This window comes from Nilaparvata lugens, chromosome 3, assembly GCF_014356525.2.
Source record: "Nilaparvata lugens isolate BPH chromosome 3, ASM1435652v1, whole genome shotgun sequence".
Taxonomy (NCBI): domain Eukaryota; kingdom Metazoa; phylum Arthropoda; class Insecta; order Hemiptera; family Delphacidae; genus Nilaparvata; species Nilaparvata lugens.
The window spans coordinates 96,452,919-96,479,815 of NC_052506.1; the positions used below are offsets into that span (position 1 = coordinate 96,452,919).

Below are 26,897 nucleotides of genomic sequence, written 5' to 3' on the forward strand. Positions count from 1 at the left end.
ATTATATCCACTTCAATCAAGATCATCTTGTTGCGTCGAGGCATGTTGTCTGCAGAAGCATAATTTGCAATTAATTAATATTCAAAATTTATTGATTTCAAGCAAGGTGGATATTTTGTTTTATTAGATAAAATACTTAATATTCATCATATTTTGTATTATAGTATTTCCATTACATCCTGCATAATGCATAATATAATAATTTTTTGTATTATTATGAGACCGCCACTAATGGTAAAATTATAAATTTGGAATCATCCATTACTACTATCTCGGTAAAAAATCATTCAAAGGCTAATTTTTACTAGAATATTTTCTTTTTTTATGTATGAAAACGACTCACGAAGTTTGTCAGTCCATTTCAGGAGTATACTTTATAGTAGGGAATAGGGAGAAGAATAATCCACTCGTAACGAACAATATTTATGAATGTGAGAAAGTAAAATTATTGCAACATAAATATTTAGTTTTTATATTTACTATTCCAAATATTAAATTCAAATTCAAGTTACGACTGAATTTTGTATCCACGGGGAAAACACCCTTAATACTACCGGTAATACTAATAGGCCTACATGCAATGTGAGAGCGACCATAGTTAGTTAGTAAAGTGAAGATTTTACCTATTTTTTAAATAAACCGCTTGTTTTGAATCAACCAATAGTAGTTCAAATTTTTGCTGATAGGTACCAGGAGTTGTCGAAACCACTTTGCTCTGGACCTATCAGGTACTGCGCATTCTTCTCTGAGCATAACAAAATCAATAAACAATAATGGCGTCATGTGTACTCGACAGAGTATTATTCGTGAATAAGTTTTTCGTGCGGTAAAGTTTCAACGAGGTTTAAACGATAACTTGAATTTTCAGACTGGTTTTGTGAAACATAATCTTATTTCAAACCTATATTATAAAACAATATTGAGTGACAGTTGAAAGTAAGTTTTGTTTCATAGAAATCTCTGATGTGCATGTGGGCGTAGCTTATGTCAAAACCATGTTTTCAACACTAATCTGACGTTTTCGGCTTTCTTTGTATTACTCCATGCTCCCGGAATTCTAACCATATTGTCATAATAATTTACTCCTAGCTAGAGAGGCTACAATTCTTTAAAACTGTAAGTTTTAACTGGTGTAGAAATCAAAATAAATATTTTTTGAGAGGTCCCAAGTAAATAAATATAGTAGTTTTTACACTCTTAGGCTATACAGATTATCTTGATATTCTGGAGATTCTTGAGATTATCTGGAGACCGATTGAGTCGTGCACTTGAATAAAGATATAACTTGGTCAATTTATTTAATTTAATATTTAAAACTTAATGTCTTTGCACCTATAGTGTACTGCATTTAAGGAGATTTTTTGATGTTACATTTGGTATTTTGTTTTTTTTATCTTGTCTATACTCATCTATCCAATATAGTCTAGCATTTAAACTGCATAATTATTTAAAATGGCTACAGAGTATAACTTGAATGGAATATTTTAATTCTGTTGTGGTTTACGAAAATGAAATCTCATAAATGTGTTGCCATATGGTTAGGCTATATCACAAAAAAGGAAGTTTGTCAATGCTTGATGACTATGCCAGGAAAGTTTCTATGCACCACTTAAACATTCCCTAGTGAAATCGAATTCATTAATGTAAGTATTTTTAATTAATCATCCCTATGACTAAAATACTCAGGTCTGTCTAGGCTTGAGCGTTTTATTTAGCTTTCTGATAGGGATGATGAGTTATGAGTGATAAATGAACCTGCAGTTTTGGTGAGATTCAAATCACCAAAAAATAATTTCATAATAAATTGGTTCTGGTCTCCGTTAGTCGCTCTTCATTCTTCTTTGGAAGTAGCAACTAGCAAGATAGATAATGAATTAGGTACTTATTTTTGATTAAATAATTACAATTAGGCAACATATTATTTCTATAAGAGTCTTGTAATCTCTTAAAAGCACATTATACTCGAATTAAAAGATAGTCTGTAGACAGATAGAAAAGTCTAGTTTGTCTCCGGTTGTAGTGGACAAGATTGGGCCAAGATGGATTTTGAATGATGTATTTATAACTTATGTTGAAATTGGAATATATTGTTGATTTATATCTCAAATTCATCAAATTATAAATTTTTCTTGAAATTTGAATCCGGTTGAAAAATTGTATCTCAGTACTGTAGGTTCTCAAAATAAAGAGTTGTGAATGATTTCATTTTATTCAAAATGTTATAAGCTAGAAAAACACCATTTGAATGATTTTTCTGTCCAATGTCTGGATAATGGAGGAAATCACAGAGAATTGAAAAATGAACAAATTTTAGGTTTTTGAGGCACTCTGGATTTAGCACAAGGACATTTTGCATGAAAAAATTGGCTCTGGACTTTTTTCATGTATTCAATTTCCAAACAACATTATTATTAAAAAGTCGGAACTACAGTAGGCTTATACAATACATTTCACAAGCCTATTTTCATATATTTTTATTGACTGGACTATATAATTCGTTAATAATGTTAAAGATTATCCTCACACACTTTTCAACAGGAGCTTTTATACCGAATACTCATTATTTTGAGAAAGATTATGGAGTATTAGACAGCTCAAATAGAAAACGTTGACTCCCTGTAGCGTTGGCTCCTCTTTATCCCTGTAGTTTTTTACAGAATGCCTCAAAAACTTTGAATTTTCGGTTCATAGTTTTTTGTCAAATTGAGTTATCAGACAGAAAAATTACTCTTGCTTTTTTATGATGATAAAAGTTTGAATTAAATGAAATAATTCGAAGCTCTTAATCTTCATATTGAGTGCTCATTGCTGAGTTACAATTTTCAAAAACGAGTCCAATTTTCAGGAAAATAGAAATTTATAGGAACTGTCTTTTTTAATCGACTATATTTTGAAATTTTCAGTATTCAAATTTAAGGTTCAAAATCCATCTGGGCGTAATTTTGTGCTCTTCAACCTGCGAAAAGGTAGAACGTTCTATCTCTGATAGATTTTCAAGTACACCTGATAAGAAATTTCCTTGCATTTGACTTGTTGGTTTTCATGGAACCACCTGTTGGTGGTACGGTACTATATTACATGAATGGGTGACAAGCTCGGAAAATTGTGCATAGTGCAGATGAACTAGACAATTAAGATTATAGGACATTGAAAAACTATGAAATTATAGTAGAACTTTTTGAAGATCTTGAAATGAGTTATAATTTTTTCCGTAACATTTTTTCAAAAAACTAATATCCAGAAAATATAAAATTATGAGGCGGTAATTTAACCATTTTTAGAATTCGTATAGAAATAACTTCCTAATCAATGGGTATAGGATAAAATATTGTGGGTTATAAACTGTGAAGCTTCTTATCCTAGGAAACGGTGAAATCAAACTTTGTTCGATATCTTGATTTGGCGTCGAGATATACTCCCTTTACGTTTACCAAACCCATTCAGTTTTGCGAGTCCAGGGTGGTGGGGAAGCAAGTGGGGGAAGGGTGACAATGAGGATTTTGTGATTGCAAGCTATGTAGCCTACTATGCATACAAACATACTGTGAAAATTCAGCTTTCCCTCAATTAGTTGCGCAATTCCCTGTTTTTTTTCATTGACTGGGCTACTATAAGAGAAATAATGATCAGTTATAATTCTTAAATTATGTATGGTTATTATTAGATCATTTTTCATAGTAAAATACTCGATATGAATAATTTGAAATCTAGTCAAGGTTGTAGAGAATGTTCGTTCTCCTCCAATAAACAAACGATCCTGCGATTCTATCCATATTGAATTGAATTCATATGTATGGCTTTTGTTGGTGGAGAGTCCCTAGCGGGAAGGTCCCACCGCCTGAATATATAATTCAAGCCGTCAATGGGCCTCCGACTGTCATACTTCAGCCGGGACCGACAGTTAACGTGTATATCCGATAACACGGGACAAAAAAATCTATTCATTCATTCTATGATTACTATTAAAAGGTTACAGCCAAATGAAAGAATGACGAATTTAATTTTTTTTCAAGATGCTACTGTTATCAACAGCCTCTGAATAGAGACCGATACATTTTAGGAACTTGGGATTGGTCTCAAATAGTAGAGAATTTCAATTTTGTATAATAAGACGATTTTTCTCAAAAAACGCGAGGTTTTCGAGATTAAATGGACAAATTGAAAAAGTCCCAAAATTTTGGGGTTTCTAGGTGTGAAGCCGCCCTCTGGCGTGTTCCAAAAAAAATACATGTTATAAAATCGTCAAGAAAAATTCTTTCGCTGCTATTTCCTGAAAAATGTTCATTTTACTGGACCACAAGCTTTCTTTTGAATTCTGAAAACTGAACTACCGTGAATTGAAGTTCATCAGTACCATGCATTAAAACTTGAAAGGAGCTAACAATGGTCAGGGTCAGCCACTTACGTTTTCTACTACCTCAGTCATTCCAATTTGGATTTTGGATACCCATATGGATCGCAGAAGACCCACATGCTATGATCAATGAAGCACTTGTCAAGCTAGGTATCACCAAAAAAACCATAAATTAACAGTTATTTTAATGCCTGTATCATAAACTCTGAATCGGGGCAATAATATTATTGCTCCTGTAGATAGATGTCTGATTGAGAATTTTATGAAGTACTACAGAACATGCGCACTATGAATTTTCAGTTATTTGGACCAGAATGTACATTCTGTACTCATTCTAAATTCATTAAAAAGGTTCTTCGATTCTTGCTGACCTTTTAATGACTAATTTTTTTGACACCATAAAAGCTATTTTCATCCGAGTAGGCTTATAAATGTGTAATTTTATAAACATTCAACATTTGAAATAAATACTCAAGTATTTACAATATTAATCTATTGATACTCTTTACAAAATTGAAACAAACCCCATGTTTTAATAGAATGCAGTCCTTACAATACAATAAAAATGATGAATTCCCCCAATACTAATCGAATTAAAGCTGTGAAGTAGAAAATATCACAGAAATATTAAACGGTTTTCACTTCACCTCTATTTTCATATGAATCTATGCTTCAGTACCAGAAATACGAAAAAGAGGTAATTATGTATAAAGAAAATTATGAAGGAGTGGAAGTTTTTGTGTTTTCTTGTTTTGGAGAATGGAGAAGTATATATAACATTCTGTTGTAAAATTAAGTTTCTATGTTTCAGATAGTAGTTGTGTTTTTTAATGTCTGCATTTGAAAGTACAAGCAATTCTTTTGTGAGTTTTGCAGCGGCATTATAGCAGTGTAAAATGTTGTAGCACATTCCGAATAACTGTTTCCTGGCGGAGCCAAAAGAGCTTTGTTCTTTCACATTCCTGACATAGTTTGGTTTTATGCCCGCAGGAGTCGCTGCTCTTCCTCTGTATCTAATGATTGTCCCCTAGATTGAAGACGTCCTTCGATAGTACGGTAAGTTTGGCTTTTACTTTCATTTCTTTGGGGATTCGACTGCTACTACCAAGGTCTGTTCCAAGTAAACAGCAACTATTATAGGCCAATGTATATTAGTAAATAGCCTATCAATGCAATTATATACCAATTTATGTATAAAATACAAAGGTCATGCATGTTAAATTATGATACAAGGTGAAACAAATATAAATATCGGTGAAAATATTCAAAACTCAGGGTGTAATCATTAAATTTGACACAGTACTTTGCCATTCTCAAAGTTCGATTGGTGAGGTGTACAGTATCAACATTTATATATACAGTAGGTATATAACCTGAAAAATTTATAGCTTCAGCTAACCTTTTGATATTCAACTTCATATACCGTACACATATAACACCGATATTGTATTTTTTCCAAATAATGACGGAATTTAATTCAAATCTTATGTAAAGTCTCCAGCTTGGCAATACCATTGAATATTTATTTTTTATCTCTCCGAATCCTTTAACATTTTCTCCCATCTTTGGTTCAAGGTTACAAGAACATGAAATCATGTAGACCACTTTTTAATATACCTACGTGAGTTCATCATGAATATGAAATTCAAAAAAGCTATTCAGACTCTCAGAATGAATACAGTATGATTGTTTTGTGAATTAATCGTGGTAGATGAAGGATGACGAACAGAGAATATAAGTGATTTCCGAAGCAGCATCCTATTTTAGCCATTTTCCAGCAGGCTATTATCTGTAGATGCACTTTGCACTGTCCAGATGAATAAGTTGATGTGGTCTTGTGCTTGCTCTGTATAGTGGAGTATTATAATTCTACTATACTTGAATGTAAAGTTTAGAAGAATCAAAGATGCGTCTCTAAAAAGTATAATAATCCTAGTATAGTGAAGACAAAATCAAATTATTAATATCACTTTTTGATTTTCGAACCTGAAGAATTAATAAGTTAACTAAATGACAATTTTATTTTCCTACAGTTACGTTGAAAAGTGGCCATTGCTGCACTGATTACAGAACGCAAAGAATCACTTTTCCGCTCTAGTGCGGGAAAAATTTTTCTGCACTCCAGATTTGCAACATGGCAACGCAAAATACTTAGTAGGTTATATGGAGCAACAGTGCAGCAAAATCAAAATGAAGTTGGTAACAGTGACTGCTGTGGCTGCTATAGTGAGCAGAGGTGCAACGAAGCACAACGCGCTAATTATTAGTATTAGATATTATAACCAAGGACAACATTTTTATTCAATTTGACAATAAATTAAGGTATTTTATCAATAATAAAATTACACAGAAAAACATTTGATGCATTTCAGGCAATTTTACCCCATAATTACCCACTTTTCATATTCAATGGTAACTGTAGGAAAAACTTAATGTGAAATACGTGCCCAAAGTTCCTCTGCTGCACTCAAGAAACCATTCCGCCCTCGCCTACGGCTCGGGCGTAAACGTTTCTTTCGGTGCCGCAAACTGTTACTTTGCGCACTAGTTGCACAAATAACTATTTATTTAACAATGTCAAAACAGCTTAATTATATAATGATTGGAAACGGAAAAACAGGCTCATATCCCTTACTATTCCATTCCTGAATTTTGATTGCATATTAGTCCAAAAGAGGTTATGATTCTTCAGCAGTTTTAAACACATACATTTTGATCCCAAAATAATCACATTTTATGATTAGATTTTGAATTTAGAATGTTAATAATTATAGGAAAGTAACTAAAACAATCCACTGTATATAGTATCAAGTCAAAAAATTTGGAAAATATTAAATAAACATTGACATTTTTGAGCCATAATAAAAACACCAACTGTTGTGTTTCTATATGATGTGTCATGTTACATGTGAGTGTCAGGCCGTAACTAACATTGTTTGATCCCGTTGTGGTAGAAGCGATGAAAAAAGAATCATTTACTGATTTTTCCATGATCACTGTCCCAAACATTTAAAGAAGTTCAAGGAAACTGAAACAAGTTTTGACACGAGCGCTTACAGACAAGTTTATTACACAGCCAATCGTTGCACTACATTTATGTTATTTGTGATAAGGCTATTCGGTACCTACTGATAAAACATTGCAATCATTTCTATGAAAATCTCATTGTCAAACATCGCTTTGCTCTATGTGGAAAGTGTATTAGGCAATCATGTCATATTTCCATGATTACATAGAAGCCTGCTCTTGATGTGATCGGGAAGGAGGAGGGAGGATGTAAGTGATCATCTCACCAACGATTAAACGCAAATTTCGATCTGGTGATGTAACAAAGATAACTCCCCACGATTGGATAATGACTCGTTGATTAGGAGAATCGTACTTCTTTATTGCATGAACTGCATCCGATGTTTCCACAATGTTGTACGAACCAACTGTGAATTGTACAAGTTCATCCCTCTCTGGTTTCAGCTAATTATCGCTTATTCTGGTCAATGCACCTGCAAATGAGCTTGCCATATTTTAGAAAGCCGACTCAATTATCTAATATAGAGGTATTGTACTGCCACAAAATGGTCGCTCTCTGGACAGCTTTGTAATCAAACTATACGTTGCATTTAATGTTTATTTTATGTTTCATAGAGTATAAACCTCGTATGTTGAATTCCACCGATAATATGACAACAAAGATGCATTGCAAACCACTGGTTCACTGATTGTTTGCTGGTATTTAATTAATTCCTGAGAGTGTCAACAAGGTAAATTTCCTTGACTACTGTTCAACTGAGTATTGGTTTCGTGGATCAAGAGTTGAATTTAAATTTATATATTCGTATTGTTATCCTATCTCACACCACCACCAATGCTTCAAATGGTTCAAGAAGAGGTGAGATTACTTCTCTCCATAATTTTTTCAAATTAGTGACTGTTATAATTCTTGATCAAAGATCAGTACATTTGGTACTCGTTATATATCATCAATCTCATTGAATGAATTATTCTCCAGGCTGGTTGAAATGTTGTTTTCCCACTTTTCCTCTCTTTACAGTCTTTTTAATTAGCTGTCTTTCTTCACGCTTCTTAATAGATCGATAATAGATAAAAACATCGAAAAATAGATACGGTACGGTAGATGAAAAACTGAGGATAGTGTATAATAAAAAAACTGAAGATAGATTAAAATCAGTTTAGTTAGTCGATTGGATTATAAGCTGGCTTCATAATCCAGAGGCCCGGGTTCGAATCGCAGTCCGAGCAAGATATTTCTCTCGGGACACTACCGTGTTTCGGATGGACAAGTTAAGTCATCGGTCCCGGCTGCCAGAAAAAAAACAGTCGTTAGGTCATATCAGAGGCCCTGAAATTGATCAGTTGTTACCTGAAAACTCTGACACCAGACCTGAGCTAGCCAGGTCACTCGATATCATTTTTATTATTATTATTATTATTATTATTATTATTATTATTATTATTATTATATTATTATTATTATTATTATTAGTTTAGGTGACAAAATTAACATTCTCTGCAGCCTCTATATTGTTAACATCACTATTCCATATATAATACATGTACTAGTCCAAGCTAATAGTCAGTCCATCTAGTAGTTGAATAATTGAACTAAATTGTGAGAGAACCATTTCATTGTGCAGGGGGTTTGACGCTGACTGGAATTCTTGGGAGACTTTGAATGCTCAAAAACAAATCTTGCTGTGTTTGAAATGACGACTGACGAATTTTTTTTGCGGGTGTTAGGAGTTGAATTTTTCCAGTTTTTGGAGGTGGGGGGCGGTTGACACCCCGGCATTGTGATATGTTCAATCAGTCAATGTGCATTTCCATTACCCTCTCACTACACAATAAATTATTTACATGATAAATCAAGATACTTAAGTCTACTCAAGATGTGATTTCAAGCCATGAATACAAATCAATACTTACTTGTGATTTCTCACAACAGTTGATCGACAATTACTCGAGTGAAAACCACATATTATTAGTGTTCCCCAATATTATGAATCAAGAAATTCACTTCTTGAAAACGGAACCTTGGTGATCGTAAGGAGGTAAAGACTACGACAACGGACCAATTCAGAGTGTAAGAACTTGGCATTTTCAATATAATATGAATAAATATACTTCAGCAACACTACTCCATTTTTATTTCCTATCAACTTTGTTCGCGTTTTCTCGGAGGAAATGATCAGAAATCAAATCGCGCTGATCTCATTTTTCCATTCAAATAGGACGGCAAAGTGCATTTATGCACAGATATGAGCCTAGCAAGCTACGCCATCCTTGTTTGGGACTATATCCTTGAATTGAGAGCTCATCCATGTAGGGGCGTTCGACGTTGTTACACCCCACACTCCCAACACTGGATGCATACTCTCTAAACTGCGTAGTGTTCCCCAAGAGTGAGGCTGACATTCTCACAGATATATATTTGCTTAGTCTTCTCATGTTATACGTTATCTGGAGTACAGATAGTACATTCTCCCATCTTAGTGAGCCACTAAGAGAAGATGTATCTCTCCTCCCTAAAATCTCTCCTCCTAAAGGCTTCCTAAAATATTTCACTGCTTACCCTCCCCAACGCAGACATTACCGTACAATAACAAACACATCTATCAATTCCAATAAATTATCAATTAGTCTATATCCCAGATGGGAATAAATTAGAAGTAGCATTTTTGTTCAAATTCTAATTAATGAATAATTATTATTAAGCGAAAATCTAAAGCGAAAAATTCACAGCATTTAATTAGGATTTTCGCTTAATAATAATTAGTTTATATGAATTATAAAAAAAATGAATAATTTTCAATATCATAACCCATTCCATTCCTGAAAATTACCCATTTCCTGTTATTTAGAATAATTTGAAATCAGTACAAATCAAGAAAAAGCAACCAGAATACACAAATAATTGTATTTACTGCATCCCTGCAACATGCTATTGAAATGATCATGTTTTATTCTTCAATATGGAGACAATATGGCTGCTCGCCAGACAAGTATGAGACCTGTGAGAAACTTCCAAAAAACATAGAATATTATAAGTATAATACAAAATGCAGTGAAGACAATGAAGAGTCGATGTTGGTGATTGAAACTCGAATTGCATTTTTTCATCTCGTCCTCCTTCTCCTGCTTGCAATGCAAGTGGAGTAGCCTTTGTGGCAGCCTTGAGATCGATTATTGACGTCACTCACCTCTTAATTCGCCACCCGTCCGATTTGGTCGAATGCGTTCGTATCGAGTGTATCTTCTCCGGCCAATATTAGACAACGGCTCACTCTTGTCTGCCTTCTTCAATCCATCCGACGCCTAGTGCAAGTGCAACCAATATTTTATTGAGCTTCCTACTTGTAAGCGATGATCTATATATATAAAAGCGAAATGGCACTCACTCACTGACTGACTCACTCACTCACTCACTCACTCACTCGCATAACTAAAAATCTACCGGACCAAAAACGTTCAAATTTGGTAGGTATGTTCAGTTGGCCCTTTAGAGGCGCACTAAGAAATCTTTTGGCAATATTTTAACTCTAAGGGTTGTTTTTAAGGGTTTAAAGTTCGTCTTTTAGCATGTATATTCTTCTTCTCCCAATCTCTTAATAAATTATAATTGAAATGTCCATATCATATGTTACTATAGAACTATAATCTAGATAGAGTACCTCTTCGAAACAGTTGTTAAGTGGCAACTAAATTAATAATTTTGTCAGGTTGGCATTAAGTTGAGTTGACTTTTTTAGGTTGGCACCAAGTTGAAGATTTAAATGCATTTATCGCGGAAAAATTGATTGGACACTGCTACTTCAATCCTGGGAATATATTATTACTAGCCGTCAGGCTCGCTTCGCTCGCCATATCCGTTTAGCCAGACGTTTAGTCTGGACTCCCGACTGGATTGTTCTAACATATGATAAAAATGCTCAAACGAAAAATGCAGGCGAGCGAAGCGAGCCTGCTGATGTCATTCTTGGACGATCCAGTCGGGGGTCCAGGGGGCGGAGCCCCCTGGCTTGACGGATATGGCGAGCGAAGCGAGCCTGACGGCTAGTGCTTCAGTATGATTCTTTGGAATGAGAATTTACTATAGTGAGGTCCAGTATTTGATTAGCAATGGTATTTCTATCCTTGTCTATCATTCAACAAAGCGGATAGCGCTGTCTCTTTCTCGCTTTGCTCTGTTGCCAGATCGTCTTTTTACAATGTAGAATTAATAATTAACAAAGTATTTCATCTTAATAAATTATGAAAATTCACTATGAAATAATTGAAAATAGTTATTTGTGCAACTAGTGCGCAAAGTGTCAGTTTGCTGCATCGAAAGAAACGTTTACGCCCGAGCCGTAGGCGAGGGCGGAATGGTTTGTTGAGTGCAGCAGAGGAACTTTGCGCACGTATTTCACATTAAGTTTTTCCTACAGTTACCATTGAATATGAAAAGTGGGTAATTATGGGTAAAATTGCCTGAAATCCATCAAATAACTTAGTAGTGTTTGAATGGCGAGGCGGCTGTGTGGTGTGTGCTGTGGTGGCACTGTGCTGTTGCTGTCCTCGTTATAATATATAATAGTAATAATTAGCGCGTTGTGCTTGGTTGCACCTCTGCTCACTATAGCAGCCACAGCAGTCACTGTTACCAACTTCATTTTGATTTTGCTGCACTGTTGCTCCATATAACCTACTAAGTATTTTGCGTTGCCATGTTGCAAATCTGGAGTGCAGAAAAATTTTTCCCGCACTAGAGCGGAAAAGTGATTCTTTGCGTTCTGTAATCAGTGCAGCAATGACCACTTTCCAACGTAACTGTAGGAAATAGTTATTTGTGCAACTAGTGCGCAAAGTGACAGTTTGCTGCATCGAAAGAAACGTTTACGCCCGAGCCGTAGGCGAGGGCGGAATGGTTTCTTGAGTGCAGCAAACGAACTTTGCGCACGTATTTCACATTAAATTTTTCCTACAGTTACCATTGAATATTAAAAGTGGGTAATTATGGGTAAAATTGCCTGAATAATGTAGTAGTGTTTGAATAGCGGGGGGCAGCTGTGGTGGCACTGTGCTGTCGTTGTCCTTGGTTATAATATCTACTTAATAATTAGCGCGTTGTGCTTCGTTGCATAATTAGCGCGTTGTGCTTCGTTGCACCTCTGCTCACTATAGCAGCCCAGTCACTGTTACCAACTTCATTTGGATTTTGCTGCACTGGTGCTCCATATAACCTACTTACTATTTTGCGTTGTCATGCTGCAAATCTGGAGTACGCAAAGTACTCACTTTGCGCACTAGTGCGGAAAAGTGATTCTTTGCAGCCTGCAATCAGTGCACAAATGGTCACTTTTCAGGGTATCTGTAGGAAAATATAATTTTGTGCTTAATAAAATATAATTGATTATTCTAGACGAGAATGAACAGTTAATATTACATCAATAAACCTGTATCAGCTACCGTCTTTAGAAAACATTGGCAAGACAGAGGATCGGCAACATTGTTCTCCTATGTTTCTCTACTGTCATTATAACGTGGAGCTCACTATAGAATGTATACTATCTAAAGGTTCCCTTTATTATTATTCAAGAATTACTTTTCTACTGGTTGGACGTTAAATGATTCAATACGTTTATTCATAATTGAATAAATTGTAAAATTAGTAAAAAATAGTTCATTTTAATATCAAAAGAACTTGATTTATAACTCGATTGGAAAACGATTGGTTTCGTGGTCGCGCTGATAATAAGCTATAGATATGATAAGTAAAGCTCCATGGGCCTGCTACTCCCGTTGTAAGGGTGAGCACTTCAAGAGTCGATCTCTTCTAAAGTTTAGAAATCGCTTCCTAGTGGTTCGGAGCCCACCTAAAGAGGTACACTCATCTCTCATCATTATCCGTCTCATTACCCACGCACAAGCCTATTTGCCCATTTGCTCATGTGGGCATTATAGTCAACAAAAAAACTATGCTTAGGTGAAAAATCTTGTAGAAAACTCTTCAAATAGAAACCTGAATGATTTAAATAAGTTAGCTTACAATGAGCAGCAGTACAAATAACAATAAAAATTAATTCAAACGTTGCAATATTTACTTGTTTAACGATGAACGAACATATCCATTTTGATAAATGAATTAAAAAAAATATATTGACTTGTAAACTATCCAAAGATATCAATCACTCTAAACATTTTACTTTAATTTCTTTTCACATAAATGAAAATGGAATTGTCTCGAGAAATGCTAAACTTATAGATTTCGCTCTCATCATTCAATTCAGTATTCTTGAACCCATCTACTAATTCAGATGGTTGAATGTTTTGATGAAGTCAGTAAGTCACAATAATTTGTCAATGAATAGAATAGGGAAAGGAGTTTATGAACGTTCAAGATATCTTAAGATCTATTTCATTGGAAAAAGCTGATCTGACCATCTTTTTTCTTAATAAAATGAAATAAATTAAGAAACATCAACTACCGTCTCTTAATAGGAAAACTGAATACTGTAACTGGTTGTACTATCACACTATTTGCTAATGCACAATAGATCAGATTTTGTAGGTACAGTAGTATAAATGCTCTTTATATCGGTTAGAAGTAACCAAAGTATCCAATCCATGTTCACAAATTGCAAGATCAATTCGCATATTATTATTCGCCTATTGTATCACACGTTAGATCTATATTTGCATAGCTGATTTATGAGGCATTGTTCTTAATCCGCGGTGTCTGTGCAACACTCTTATCTCTTGCTGAAATACCAACTTGTTCTGAATGATAGACCTGAACCCCCTAATATTGCCCCACATTCATTCTACACTAACTGCTTATTGAATTGTAGAACAAGGCTTTATATTGTGTTGAAAGTTCCTAAATTACAATCATTATAACTGGTTTCGTATTCAAATTTGACGAGTGAGTTTGAATAGGTATGTTGAATAATAAGAAAACATCAATTCAATAATACTCCAATTGAATGATTATTATTTTCAACATTGTTTGATAATTTATTCGATAATTATTAGGCTATTCAGATCAGTATTAATATAATTTTGAGGATATATAAAAGTGAAATGGCACTCACTGACTGACTGACTGACTCACTCACTCGCTTGCAGAACTAAAAATCTACCGGATCAAAAACGGTAGATATTCAAAAATTTTGTGATGAGGTGACTTTAATATTTCATCAAAGATACGCCCAAAATCAGCGTTTCTGCGTTTTCTCAATACTTTGACTTTCTGATGGAATGAAGCATGCTCAAATGAAAAATGCAGGCGAGCGAAGTGAGCCCTCTGATCTCATTTTTGGACGATCCAGTAGGGGGTCCAGGGGGCGGAGCCCCCTGGCTAGACGGTTATGGCGAGCGAAGCGAGCCTTACGGCTAGTTACTTATATTGTTCGATCAGCAATATCATAAGTATAATACTTAACAAACACACCGCATCAGCTTATCAGAGAAAAATTCACAGAAACTTCAATTCCTTGGAAATATTGAAAAATTATTTTCAATGTTCCAAAAAGTATTTATCATTATTGTTGATGTTGAATTTTTCTATTCGGGAAAACATCTAAGATTATAATGCGCTTATGAGATCAATCTGACCGTTTTCCAAGGACTTGATGCTCTTCAAAACAAATTCATATTTTATCATTTGTTTGCATTGCCAATACTATAGTCAGTTATAATTTTCCCTATTTCAAGTTTCTTGTTTTCAATGTATTCTAAGTTTCAGCGATATTATACTGTTCAATGAAATAAATAATGAGTTGATACAATTCTGTTTCCGAACAATAAAAAAATCCAACTTTCATAATCTTATACCACTTTAAGACTTTACAACTTTCTGACCACTTTATAAGCTTGCAGTTATTAATAATTATAATACATTAGAAATGGAGTTCTGCAAACTTCACTCAAGTTCAATGATTTGAATGCTTCTCTTTGAAATTGTGGAGTTGAAGTCCTCTTGTTTGTACCTCCAACTCCAACATATCTTTTCATCACATGTATTACTTTCGGTTTCAAACTTTTATTGTGTACAAAGTAGCCTTCAAGTAACTACTCCATGTACTTTATGACTTGGGTCATGATTACCAAGAGGTTTTATGATGACTGCAATATTGTCTTTTGAGTGGATGACTGTCAAGCCTGTAGAAAAGTCGTAATTCAAAATAATTTTTACTGCAGTTCCGTATGTTATAATGCAACTAGACATTACTCAGCCTCCTAACAAATGCTGTTTTTTTGAGCTAACAAATGCTATGGTGAGCTCATGTCATCAACTACCAGTTTTGTCATGAACATATAAAAATTCCTGCTTGTTAAATCCTGAATTATCTCTGTTTTTGTACAATATTATGTGCGCATTTATTTGGTTTTGTAAAGAATAATATCAGCTTTAAGTACTGATAATCTTATAAATCTTTGTGTATTCTGAATTCATATTTCTTCACTCTCTTCAATTAATACTCATTATCCACACACATAAAGAGATGAAAGGACATAAACCTTTAGGTAGGTTCCGAACTACTGTGAAACGTTTTATCAAGCTCATACATGGTAATCAACGGAGCCGGCTAAAAATTTCATCTGTCCAAAAAGAGTAGCAGGTGAACATCTCTTAGCTTATCTAAGCAATTTAGATATTAGAACGACTAAGGAACTATCCTTTTCCCAAAGGCTGCTTTCTTGCATGTACACAGTTTATTTCAATATTGATTGATCATATTCACTTAATTCTAAACAACTTATTTCAATCAAGTTATAGGCTAACGAAACATTCAGTATGGCTTGTAAATGAGAATGATGATGATAATGTCCGTTTCAGTGCTCCAATATTATTTCTCCTCTTATTAATTGAGCTCTCAATTAAACAATATTACTGTGCGACATTTTTGCCACAGTACTGTGCTTTAATGAAATGATGAATTTAGAAAAATAATTATTTTTCTCAATTTAATGCTAGCTCATTCAACATAGACAGTAAATTGTTATTTCTTACTAGGAAGACTAAATGTATGTATAGTATCTTTATTGGATTTTGGATAATAAAAAGTGAATCAGCATCGAAATGGTCATTCTTTTTATGATTAGTCACGGTGAGCGTAAGAAATATTCGTATAATTTTGGAAATTGAATGATAATAATGTGTATCATAGGGTGGGAGGTGGGAGTATGACGTGGAGATTCATGGTTACTGTAGATGTAACTAATAAGAGAATTGATTTATGCAAATTCGGGGAGTTATCAGTGAATTATTACAATGGTTTGTGTAGGAAGTTAATTATTTTAAAAATTACTTTTTCACTCAACATTGAATTTGAGTGTGGCAGTAACTCACCTGTTTAGTAGAAGATTAGCTATCATTCATCGTGGCAAAGAGAAGAAGCGGCATATAATAGCCACTAAAATGTTCGACTCCTACATAAAACATAACAACTTTAAATAGCAATAAATTGTAGAAAATAATAAACTGAATTTCTCGTCTCCTGAACGACTTGGGTTTCTTAACGAATACCTCTCTATTTTTGAAACGGCATTTCGGTTTTTGCGATAGAAGTTGAATAAAAGCATCGAGTGAAGATGCCTGGATCATTTTTCCCTGATAAAAGGCACCCATAACTGATCTATACAGTATTTTCAATATTATTGGCCAGTTTTATAGGTTAAACATGCGTTATCGTAGTTGAAGTATATTGACTGAGTTTTATGAACATTTTGATACATGAAGTCTATCACTTGTCAATAGCTATAATATTTATAATACAGATATGATTACAGTTGATTCAGTATCGGTTCTGTTATTAGAAACTGTTATTGAAGCAGAAGAATCGTCACCTCGCCCAACAGGTTGTTGGGATAGGTCGATTGTTCTCAATACTGAAGCCTGCAAGTGTTTATTGGCGGAACGAACCAAATCCAAATAGTTAAATTTCGTTCAGTTACTTTCTGTATCGTCTCTCGCTCTTCTCTCGCTCTTTTACTTTTCGTCTCTTGTGATCGATTCTTCTATTGTACACGTTTGTCAGCTTGTAACTTACTGTCATCTTGTCAAGAAGCAAGTGAGTGCCACGTTCCTTGGGGCCTTATTCTTGTAAAGTACAACATTATTATACTGTAAGTAATCTATTAATTTCACTAATTGCAATTACTGACTGTTCGCAAGGGCCACGATTGCTTTGATTGTGTGAAATACATTTCATTAATTACGTTCATGGTAACTTTGTAACTAAAAGGTAGTTTTCGAAGGTTATAAGGAGTCTTTGACAAAAGTAGAAAACATCTATTATCAATTTTCCAACGTAATTATTCATTCCAGCCCAATCTAACTTCATACCAATTATGCAATTTAAATTGTTTTATCTAAAACATCTATGTATTTTCACTTATTTCAATAGTAATTATTGTAACTTTAATCCTAAAATTTATTTATTTATTTATTTATTTATCTATTTATTTATTCATTTATTTATTTATTAGGATAGCACAAACAATACAATGATCGGAAAAGAAAAAACAGGCTATTGCCCAAAACTTTTTCAATTTCCTAATTTAGTTTCAAATTGTCCAAATATTATAGTACATAGGTTATGTCCCATTTCAATTTTCTACACAAAATCACAATATGAGAATATAAATAAGAATAAAACAAACAATTTTAAATTTGAATAGATTGATAGTAAAACTTTCATAAAAACATGAAACAAACTTTAAATTCACAAAAAAATTTCTCAAGACATTCTATATAGGTGCCACGCAACAAATTTCCTTAGTCTTGCTTTGCTTGATAAATCAATTTCACTTCCAATTTTTCTCATAAAAAATATTTTTTGTTATTGTTTTGATGTTGTACTTGTAAAAATTAAATAAATAAATGGTCTACTTTTTTATTTATTTTATAAATACTGTTGTGCTACAATTGAAGAACAAATTATTATTCATTGGGCACGTCTTATGATTATGATAGTAATAAAAAAGGGTTGAAATTTTGGGTGTTTCATTTTCAATTTTCAAGCTTCTAAGAACTCTAGATTGTGTGGTTGTAATGTTTTCAGAAGTTACATTTAAAATTGGTAGATTTTTTAAAATAAATATATAGTAATATGTAAGATATTAACTTTAATGCCCTTAAGTTGATTGTAAATGATAAATAAATGAATATTGTCAATTATAATGTATATTACTTTAACTCCAGAGGCTATTAAATTATGATCAACAATGATTACTTCTTCTAATCTATTGTTTGTTTTTTCTCTCTCAATTCCACTATAAATATTCCCATGATCAAATTCTCAATTTATATTGAGAAAGAACCACTGTTCTTACTTTTGGAATGAACAGCAATGCCAGTGGTTCATAGTAAGATTCATGTAACTTCGTAGTGATATAGATGTGTAGGCTATATAGATCATAACTGCAATAGATTTGAATGTCAGCACAATATTATCAAATTCTCTATCTCCGCAGTAATATTTGTGGGCTGCAATTACTGTATCGTGCAGTCTGCTGCCTCTCGTAGACTTCCCCTAAACAATGGCCTTCATTAGTGACAAGATCTTCCTTCCATTGCGGAGCAATCATTATCCGCGCCTTCCTTATCTTCACTCAGTAGACAAAGAATGCGGTTGAACACGTTGGATTGCGATGTGTCAAGTGAGGAACATCTCTGAATCACAGGCATGCTGCTCATCAGAGTCTGTGTCCTCTATTTATAATTACTCAATCCTTTTCGAAACAGTTCATGACTCTATCAAGATGGTTCAAACTTTAAATTGTCGTTACTTTCAATATGACTCAGCTTTTATACTCATTGTAATAATAATTATTAACGAAAATCCCAATTAAATGCTGTGAATCACACCGAAGACTTCTGCTACTGCAAATATTGATAACAGGGTTAACAGCTAGATGGAAATTCGTTTTATAATAATTATTCATTAATTGACCGAGCGAAGTGTGGTCTAAAGCTGCGTACACATATACGCGCCTCCAACCCGCACCGAGCACGCTCCGCCCTCGTACCGCCCTCGTTCCTCCATCGCACCGCTGTCGCTCCGCCCCCGCTCTGCAGTCGCACCCATCATGAACGTTACGGAAGATGTTAGCTCTTCTCGCGTTCCCCGGTCGAACCACTCTTGCTCCCCGGTCGATCATCAATCGCTCTGCTGGAATGACGTTCGGTTGCGGAGCAGAGCGAAAGTCTGTACGCACCTTTAGATTCAAGTCGACGGTTTGGCATTTCTCTTAATGTTTATATGTTGCGCATTTACGGCGAAACGCGGTAATAGATTTTGATGAAATTTGACAGGTCCTTTTTTAATTGCGCGTCGACTTATAAACAAGGTTTTTTGAAATTTTGCATTTCAAGGATAATAATTATAAAAGGAAAAAGGAGCCTCCTTCATACACCAATATCAGAGTAAAAATCAGACTATAGAATACTAGTAGTTCTGTGAACAGTAGACCTCACGTAGTAATCTCATCCAAAATTACCATTTAAACATTAAGAGAAATGCCAAACCGTCGACTTGAATCTTAGACCTCACTTCGCTCGGTCAATTATTCATCATAAATCAGCTGACAAGTGATTACACAGATGTGTGGAGAAGCCAGTCTATTGCTGTATTTCCATCAGGTACTTGTGGATGAGAATACTGCGTGAGGTCTACTATTCACAGAACTACTAGTTTCTAATTTATGTAGACTTATTATAATAATAAATATTATAGTATCTCAATCTTAAACACTACAGCTATTAAAAAATATGTTTTTGATTTGAAGAAAAATGTCTTAATTCAATAATAGCAGGATTTGGCTCTCAATGACACATTGTAAAATTTTTAATAATTAATGTTCCAATTCCCTGAAAAAATTTAATTTTTTTTGTAGTTGCTGCTCTAAAGCAGTAAAATTGAACAGCACTTTTCCAATAACAATTTCTAAATTGTATTACTCGATGGGGCTGTAGCTGTAGAGCACACGGCCTTGATGTTATCCATCACGTAGACTGAAATCGCAGGGAATGAGATTTGGTCATTTTTTATCAGTCGGGGGTCAGCCATGAGTGGGCTCAAGCTGGGTGCCCTTCTCAGCCCTCCAGTGACGTCATCAAATTGATCCGCCCTATCCCATCCCTTCTCAGCTATGAACCTGTCTGGCTTTCTTCCAGTACAGACGCCGCCTGCCTCTTGCTTGCATCATGCACCCCACGCTATTCCACTTAATCCCTTGCTTCCCAACTTTCCATTCCAGTGCTTTAATTACAATCTGTTCCTCTTCAAATATTGGCTGCTGAAATTTCACATTACATCAGGTAATCTTTTCTCAACTTAAATTCATTTTCTATTTCAATTTCATTACGTTTCCATCTCAAATAATTGTGCCACGCTTCGTAGCAGATTAATTATTTCTTCATCCCTTAATCAATTCACGCCTCTCTATAATCTTCATCCACTTCTCTACACTATTCCATTTCATTATTTCATGATTATTGTATACGATCAATTAAATTTTTTGGTATTATAGAATGATCTAATACTAGTATTCTGTATAATGCTCTATAACTATAAAACTTACTAAGAAAGTTTCTATGTAACAGTGAGTATTGGCATCATTAAGCTCCTTCAACGTTTTTGGAAAATTATCACTTGTTGACCACTGTAGCCTACATAACAATGCATTTATTCTGGAATCAGAATAGCATAGGCTATATCAGTAATTGTAAATAATTCACCAGTAATTGAATTGAATTGTAATCTTCAATGTTGTTATCCATCAAGAACTGCTTACTATTATATCACTTTTTATTATATATATATATATAGAACGACTTGCAGTCAATTTTTTTCAATAAATGAATCTGTTCACTTACTGTGTCACCGAGATCTTTCGGCAGGTTCCCCATCATTGGAGTGCAACCATGAAGATGGTGGACCTGCCGAAAGAACTAGGTGTCACAGTATTGTTATTTGTGCAACTAGTACGCAAAGTGACAGTTTGCTGCACCGAAAGAAACGTTTACGCCCGAGCCGTAGGCGAGGGCGGAATGGTTTCTTGAGTGCAGCAGAGGAACTTTGCGCACGTATTTCACATTAAGTTTTTCCTACAGTTACCATTGAATATGAAAAGTGGGTAATTATGGGTAAAATTGCCTGAAATGCATCAAATGATTTTCTGTGTAATTTTATTATTCATAAAAACCTTAATCCTAAAATCCTAAAGTCCTCGTTGTCCTTGGTTATAATATATAATGAATAATAATTAGCGCGTTGTGCTTCGTTGCACCTCTGCTCACTATAGCAGCCACAGCAGTCACTGTTACCAACTTCATTTTGATTTTGCTGCACTGTTGCTCCATATAACCTACTAAGTATTTTGCGTTGCCATGTTGCAAATCTGGAGTGCAGAAAAATTTTTCCCGCACTAGAGCGGAAAAGTGATTCTTTGCGTTCTGTAATCAGTGCAGCAATGGCCACTTTTCAACGTAACTGTAGGAAAAATAAATAAATTCATTATTTCTTGAAGAAGTGTGACTGCTAGTCGTTCTATTCAATAACAAAAGAAATGATTTAAATTGTAATCGTTATTTAGAAACCGACAAGTTTCTTTGATTTGAAAACAAATAGTTTGTACCTTTTTTCCAGTTGATGTTCTCAATTTAAAAATAATTATTGCCAACAATTAATGCTAACAATACCATGCTGGAACTCAACATATTATTGTCAATAAAACTCTGTTCGATCGAGTAATGTAATACATAATTATGAATTATAATTCAATTGGATTAGTTTCTTGAGTAGGTTACCTACGAAAAACGAATCTTTGTTACTTCATCTGAGTCCATGAATGCTTTCACTTACTTCTTTTATAATTATAGGTTATCAAATTTACATGATAATATATAAGGATGTTAAGGATTGGATTTGAAATTTTGCTGGGAAGTTTCATATTCTAATACAAATTATGAATTTTCACCGAGAAATTACCAATGAACCTAGAACCTTCTTACTCAGAGAAAAAACCTGATATTTACACATATTGTATTACTGTAATAATATGCTCTTTGTGGGTATTTTTAATGTTTGCTAGGGTTTTTATTCGGCTAGTGTGATTTGACCACAGCTTCAAAAGTCTAAGGCACAATGGTTGATTGATTGATTGATTGAGTACTTTATTTATGTAGATTACAATATATACTGGCTTATACACTTATATACAATAGCTTACAATACAGCAAAATTATAGATGAATTTACATAATATAGACTAGGAAAATAACTGTCCAGTGTCAACCCTTAGATAAGATGTGTTCCTGCAACACGTACATATTTATTCTACATTATAGAAGTTTAATTCAACGCTAAAGCGCTTCAACGATTGCCACTATTATATCGTGTAAGACATTTTATAACCTTGAAAAATGTGTGAATTACTGGAACAATATATTTTTCCTACAGTTACGTTGAAAAGTGGCCATTGCTGCACTGATTACAGAACGCAAAGAATCACTTTTCCGCTCTAGTGCGGGAAAAATTTTTCTGCACTCCAGATTTGCAACATGGCAACGAAAAATACTTAGTAGGTTATATGGAGCAACAGTGCAGCAAAATCAAAATGAAGTTGGTAACAGTGACTGCTGTGGCTGCTATAGTGAGCAGAGGTGCAACGAAGCACAACGCGCTAATTATTACTATTATATATTATAACGAGGACAGCAACAGCACAGTGCCACCACAGCACACACCACACAGCCGCCTCGCCATTCAACACTACTACTATTTTTTGATGGATTTCAGGCAATTTTACCCATAATTACCCACTTTTCATATTCAATGGTAACTGTAGGAAAAACTTAATGTGAAATACGTGCGCAAAGTTCCTCTGCTGCACTCAAGAAACCATTCCGCCCTCGCCTACGGCTCGGGCGTAAACGTTTCTTTCGGTGCAGCAAACTGTCACTTTGCGCACTAGTTGCACAAATAACTATAAATGACTGAATATGACCGAGAAGTTCAAGTGCATGCATTCGAATTAATTTTAACAATGAATAGATGAAAGTGAAATGCTCAAAGAAACTAAATGAAGGCTTGGAAAAAAATTTCTAATCCAGTTTTTTTCCCTACATGATTTCCATAGCACCTAGACTAATAAACTATTCTGTTTTGACTGAAATTGATAAGAATTTTCTAATTCAGTAAATATAAATTAATAACAGTAATTTAAAAAAATCTAAACTTCAATGACATTGAACATTGACTGTTGTCTGGAATTATAGACTGTGTTGGAATGCATTTATTTTGATATGATTTGCCATTATTGATAACCTTTTGTTACTTCCCATAATTTGTTATTACTGTATTGAATTGATAAATTAATGCAGTTTGTAGGAATATGCAGTTTTGCTAACTGAATAGTGATATAATAGAGAAGCACCCCTTGTTCCTGAAATAAGAATGAGTGTCTGCTTTCTATGTAATCATATTTATCTATTTTTTAGACCTTGTTCTCAAACTTCGGCTGCAGATTTTTTGAGACGCCAAGTGTGATATTTTGTTCTCAGATATCATTGTCATCATGATAATAAATTAAGCTTGCATGCTTCAATAGCTCTGTGAAATTGTATTGAAATCGTATTTGTACTTTTTACATAAAAACTGTTCCTCCTATGTTCATTTAGAAAGATATTCATGAATGTGAGATGGGTGTTTACTCACACTCATTTATTCATATACCAAATGATTTCGCAAGCCTTAAATTTAAAAGTAAAGTTATGCAATATGCTGATGATAATATTTTATATATATACATAAAGATTAGGAGCAGGGTTAGGTTTAATGCAGAAAGATCTGGATTTGGCAATTAAATATTTCTTTAATAATAGTTTAAAATTAAATTCACAAAAGACTAAGTAATAGTATTCAGAAATCAGAGACTTAATGTCAATGAGAATGAATTTGTTAAGTTAATTGGTCATAAAGCAATGTCTAGATAATCCACACATGAACGGATGTGATTGTCAAAACTTGATTTTTTGTGACAGTTTAAAACATTTAGGAATAATGTTTGATGATGATATGAGATTCAGATCCCATAATAGATCACTTTTGAAAATAATGAGAGCTGCTCTTTATAAATGTTCAAGAATTAGCTATCACTTTCCCATTACTACTAAAAGATGATCTACTACTCATGGTGCAGAGCACTCTCTTCTACGGAATCACCATCCATTATTTAGCACCCAAATATATAAAACAGCCACTGCATAGGGCCGTAGAGAGATTAATAAAACACTTTTTAATGGTGTTGAACGTCACTTGTTCGGAATTATGTCGGTGGAAGCTTTAGCCAGTTCACAGATTTGTCACGAAACTACTATAAGAACGAATATAGAGAAATGAACGAAATAGAATATACATTGAGACATAGGAATTATAGAACCCAGAGATATAATAATGCCTATGGTAAAAGAGCTCCAGAATTCAGAATACCATTTCTGTTGAATTCTTGCCATTAGAGCTGACAATGTTACAGAGTAGGAATGAGATTCAAACAAAACTCAAAGTGCACTTCATAGGGATAAATCATTTTGATTAGTTTCAGAAATTAGTTGTGTAGGAATATGCAGTTTTACTAACCAAATAGTGATTTAATAGAGAAGCACCCCTTGTTCCTGAAATAAGAATGAGTGTCTGCTTTCTATGTAATCATATTTATCTATTTTTTAGACCTTGTTCTCAAACTTCGGCTGCAGATTTTTTGCGACGCCAAGTGTGATATTTTGTTCTCAGATATCATTGTCATCATGATAATAAATTAAGCTTGCATGCTTCAATAGCTCTGTGAAATTGTATTGAAATCGTATTTGTACTTTTTACATAAAAACTGTTGTTCCTATGTTCATTTAGAAAGATATTCATGAATGTGAGATGGGTGTTTACTCACACTCATTTATTCATATACCAAAGAGGTTACAAGTTGGAATCGAAGTATATCAAGTTTGATATAGATTTTTGTCTATGCTCATACTAAGTGAAATGCTCGTGTTCGACATTATCTGACAGTTAGGACTTTCAAAATTACTTACAGATGTTTAGCAGCTCTCCCAAAATAGTAGTTTCGTTTATATTTTATTACTCATACACAAGTTAAGTGTTCACTTAGGTATCATCTATAAAAGCGAAATGGCACTCACTCACTCACTCACTCGCATAACTAAAAATCTACCGGACCAAAAACGTTCAAATTTGGTAGGTATGTTCAGTTGGCCCTTTAGAGGCGCACTAAGAAATCTTTTGGCAATATTCCAACTCTAAGGGTTGTTTTTAAGGGTTTAAAGTTCGTCTTTTAGCATGTATATTCTTCTTCTCCCAATCTCTTAATTATAATTGAACTTTCCATATCATATGTTACTATAGAACTATAATCTAGATAGAGTACCTCTTCGAAACAGTTGTTAACTGGCAACTAAATTAATAATTTTGTCAGGTTGGCATTAAGTTGAGTTGACTTTGTTAGGTTGGCACCAAGTTTAAGATTTAAATGCATTTATCGCGGAAAAATTGATTGGGCACTGCTACTTCAATCCTGGGAATATTATATTACTAGCCGTCAGGCTCGCTTCGCTCGCCATATCCGTTTAGCCAGACGTTTAGTCTGAACCCCCGACTGGATTGTCCTAACATATGATAAAAATGCTCAAATGAAAAATGCAGGCGAGCGAAGCGAGCCTGCTGATCTCAGTTTTGGACGATCCAGTCGGGGGTCCAGGGGGCGGAGCCCCCTGGCTTGACGATATGGCGAGCGAAGCGAGCCTGACGGCTAGTCCTAAATAAAGTTGAGTCTAATGAACGATATTTTCCATCTCATTTCATCTTGAGCAAATCACATTCTTCCAAACGAACCACCTTAATTAAATTACTGTCCATTTCAACCCTATGACGTATCGCTATCTCATTTTAAGAGCTAACAAATAATATTTGAACCTAAATCTAATAATATTTAAGTTGAAGTTACACTAATATTATGATTTTATTGCATTCAATCATTTTATTATTTCTGTTTCAACTTTCAATCTTGAAGACGTTCAAGAATACAATAACTGGTTGGAAAATGTCATAATTGAATAAATAAGACGTATACGATCTACACCTGACTTCTGCCAGCTCTTTCTACTGGAATTCCTGTTCATTAATTATTTAGTGAGTTGTTATCAGTAGACAGCAGAGCTCAGACACAACATTCAAATGAAAACTTTCTTATCCTGGTACAAAAATTGAGGTTGAAATCTCATTAAGAGTATATCGGGCACAAACTTTGATTGACATGAACACGAGCGTGAACCGTGTACGTGCCTAAGCATTGTTCACAAAAAATGACAGATTACAAGTGCATACAATTGAAAGTTGAATGATAAAAACTCTCACGAAATGATCATTTGAAATAATTAGTAATTTGGCTCTGTTTTCCTGTTCCTATTTGGAGGGACACTGACATGCGAGAAAGCAATGCTTGTCGCACTTAATATAACCCCCCCCCCC

General features: G+C 34.2%; 2 protein-coding genes and 1 long non-coding RNA gene across 6 annotated transcripts in view; 1 reads left to right on the forward strand and 2 right to left on the reverse strand.

Moving 5' to 3' along the window:
• LOC111047340 (ADP-ribosylation factor-like protein 2-binding protein) overlaps positions 1 to 26,897 on the reverse strand; it is an 87,656-nt gene that overhangs the window by 14,030 nt on the left and 46,729 nt on the right. The window lies entirely within an intron of this gene.
• Positions 759 to 26,897, forward strand: part of LOC111047337 (fibronectin type-III domain-containing protein 3a) — a 172,505-nt gene continuing 146,366 nt past the window's right edge. The window contains exons 1-2 of one of the 2 annotated variants that reach the window (XM_022333069.2): positions 759 to 936; positions 5,345 to 5,410. Coding sequence is in view for 1 of the 2 variants with exons in the window: in XM_039425190.1 (XP_039281124.1) it covers positions 20,507 to 20,675 (169 nt within the window). In the remaining variant the exon portion in view is untranslated. Of the gene's footprint in view, positions 937 to 5,344; positions 5,411 to 20,491; positions 20,676 to 26,897 lie in introns of those variants that run through there. The other variant, XM_039425190.1, reaches the window with a different exon arrangement.
• LOC120350665 lies at positions 8,527 to 17,006 on the reverse strand. The gene is made up of 3 exons (XR_005570977.1): positions 16,704 to 17,006; positions 10,570 to 10,684; positions 8,527 to 8,671 (listed from the first exon to the last, which is right to left on the reverse strand). It is a non-coding gene; the product is annotated as an uncharacterized LOC120350665 (long non-coding RNA).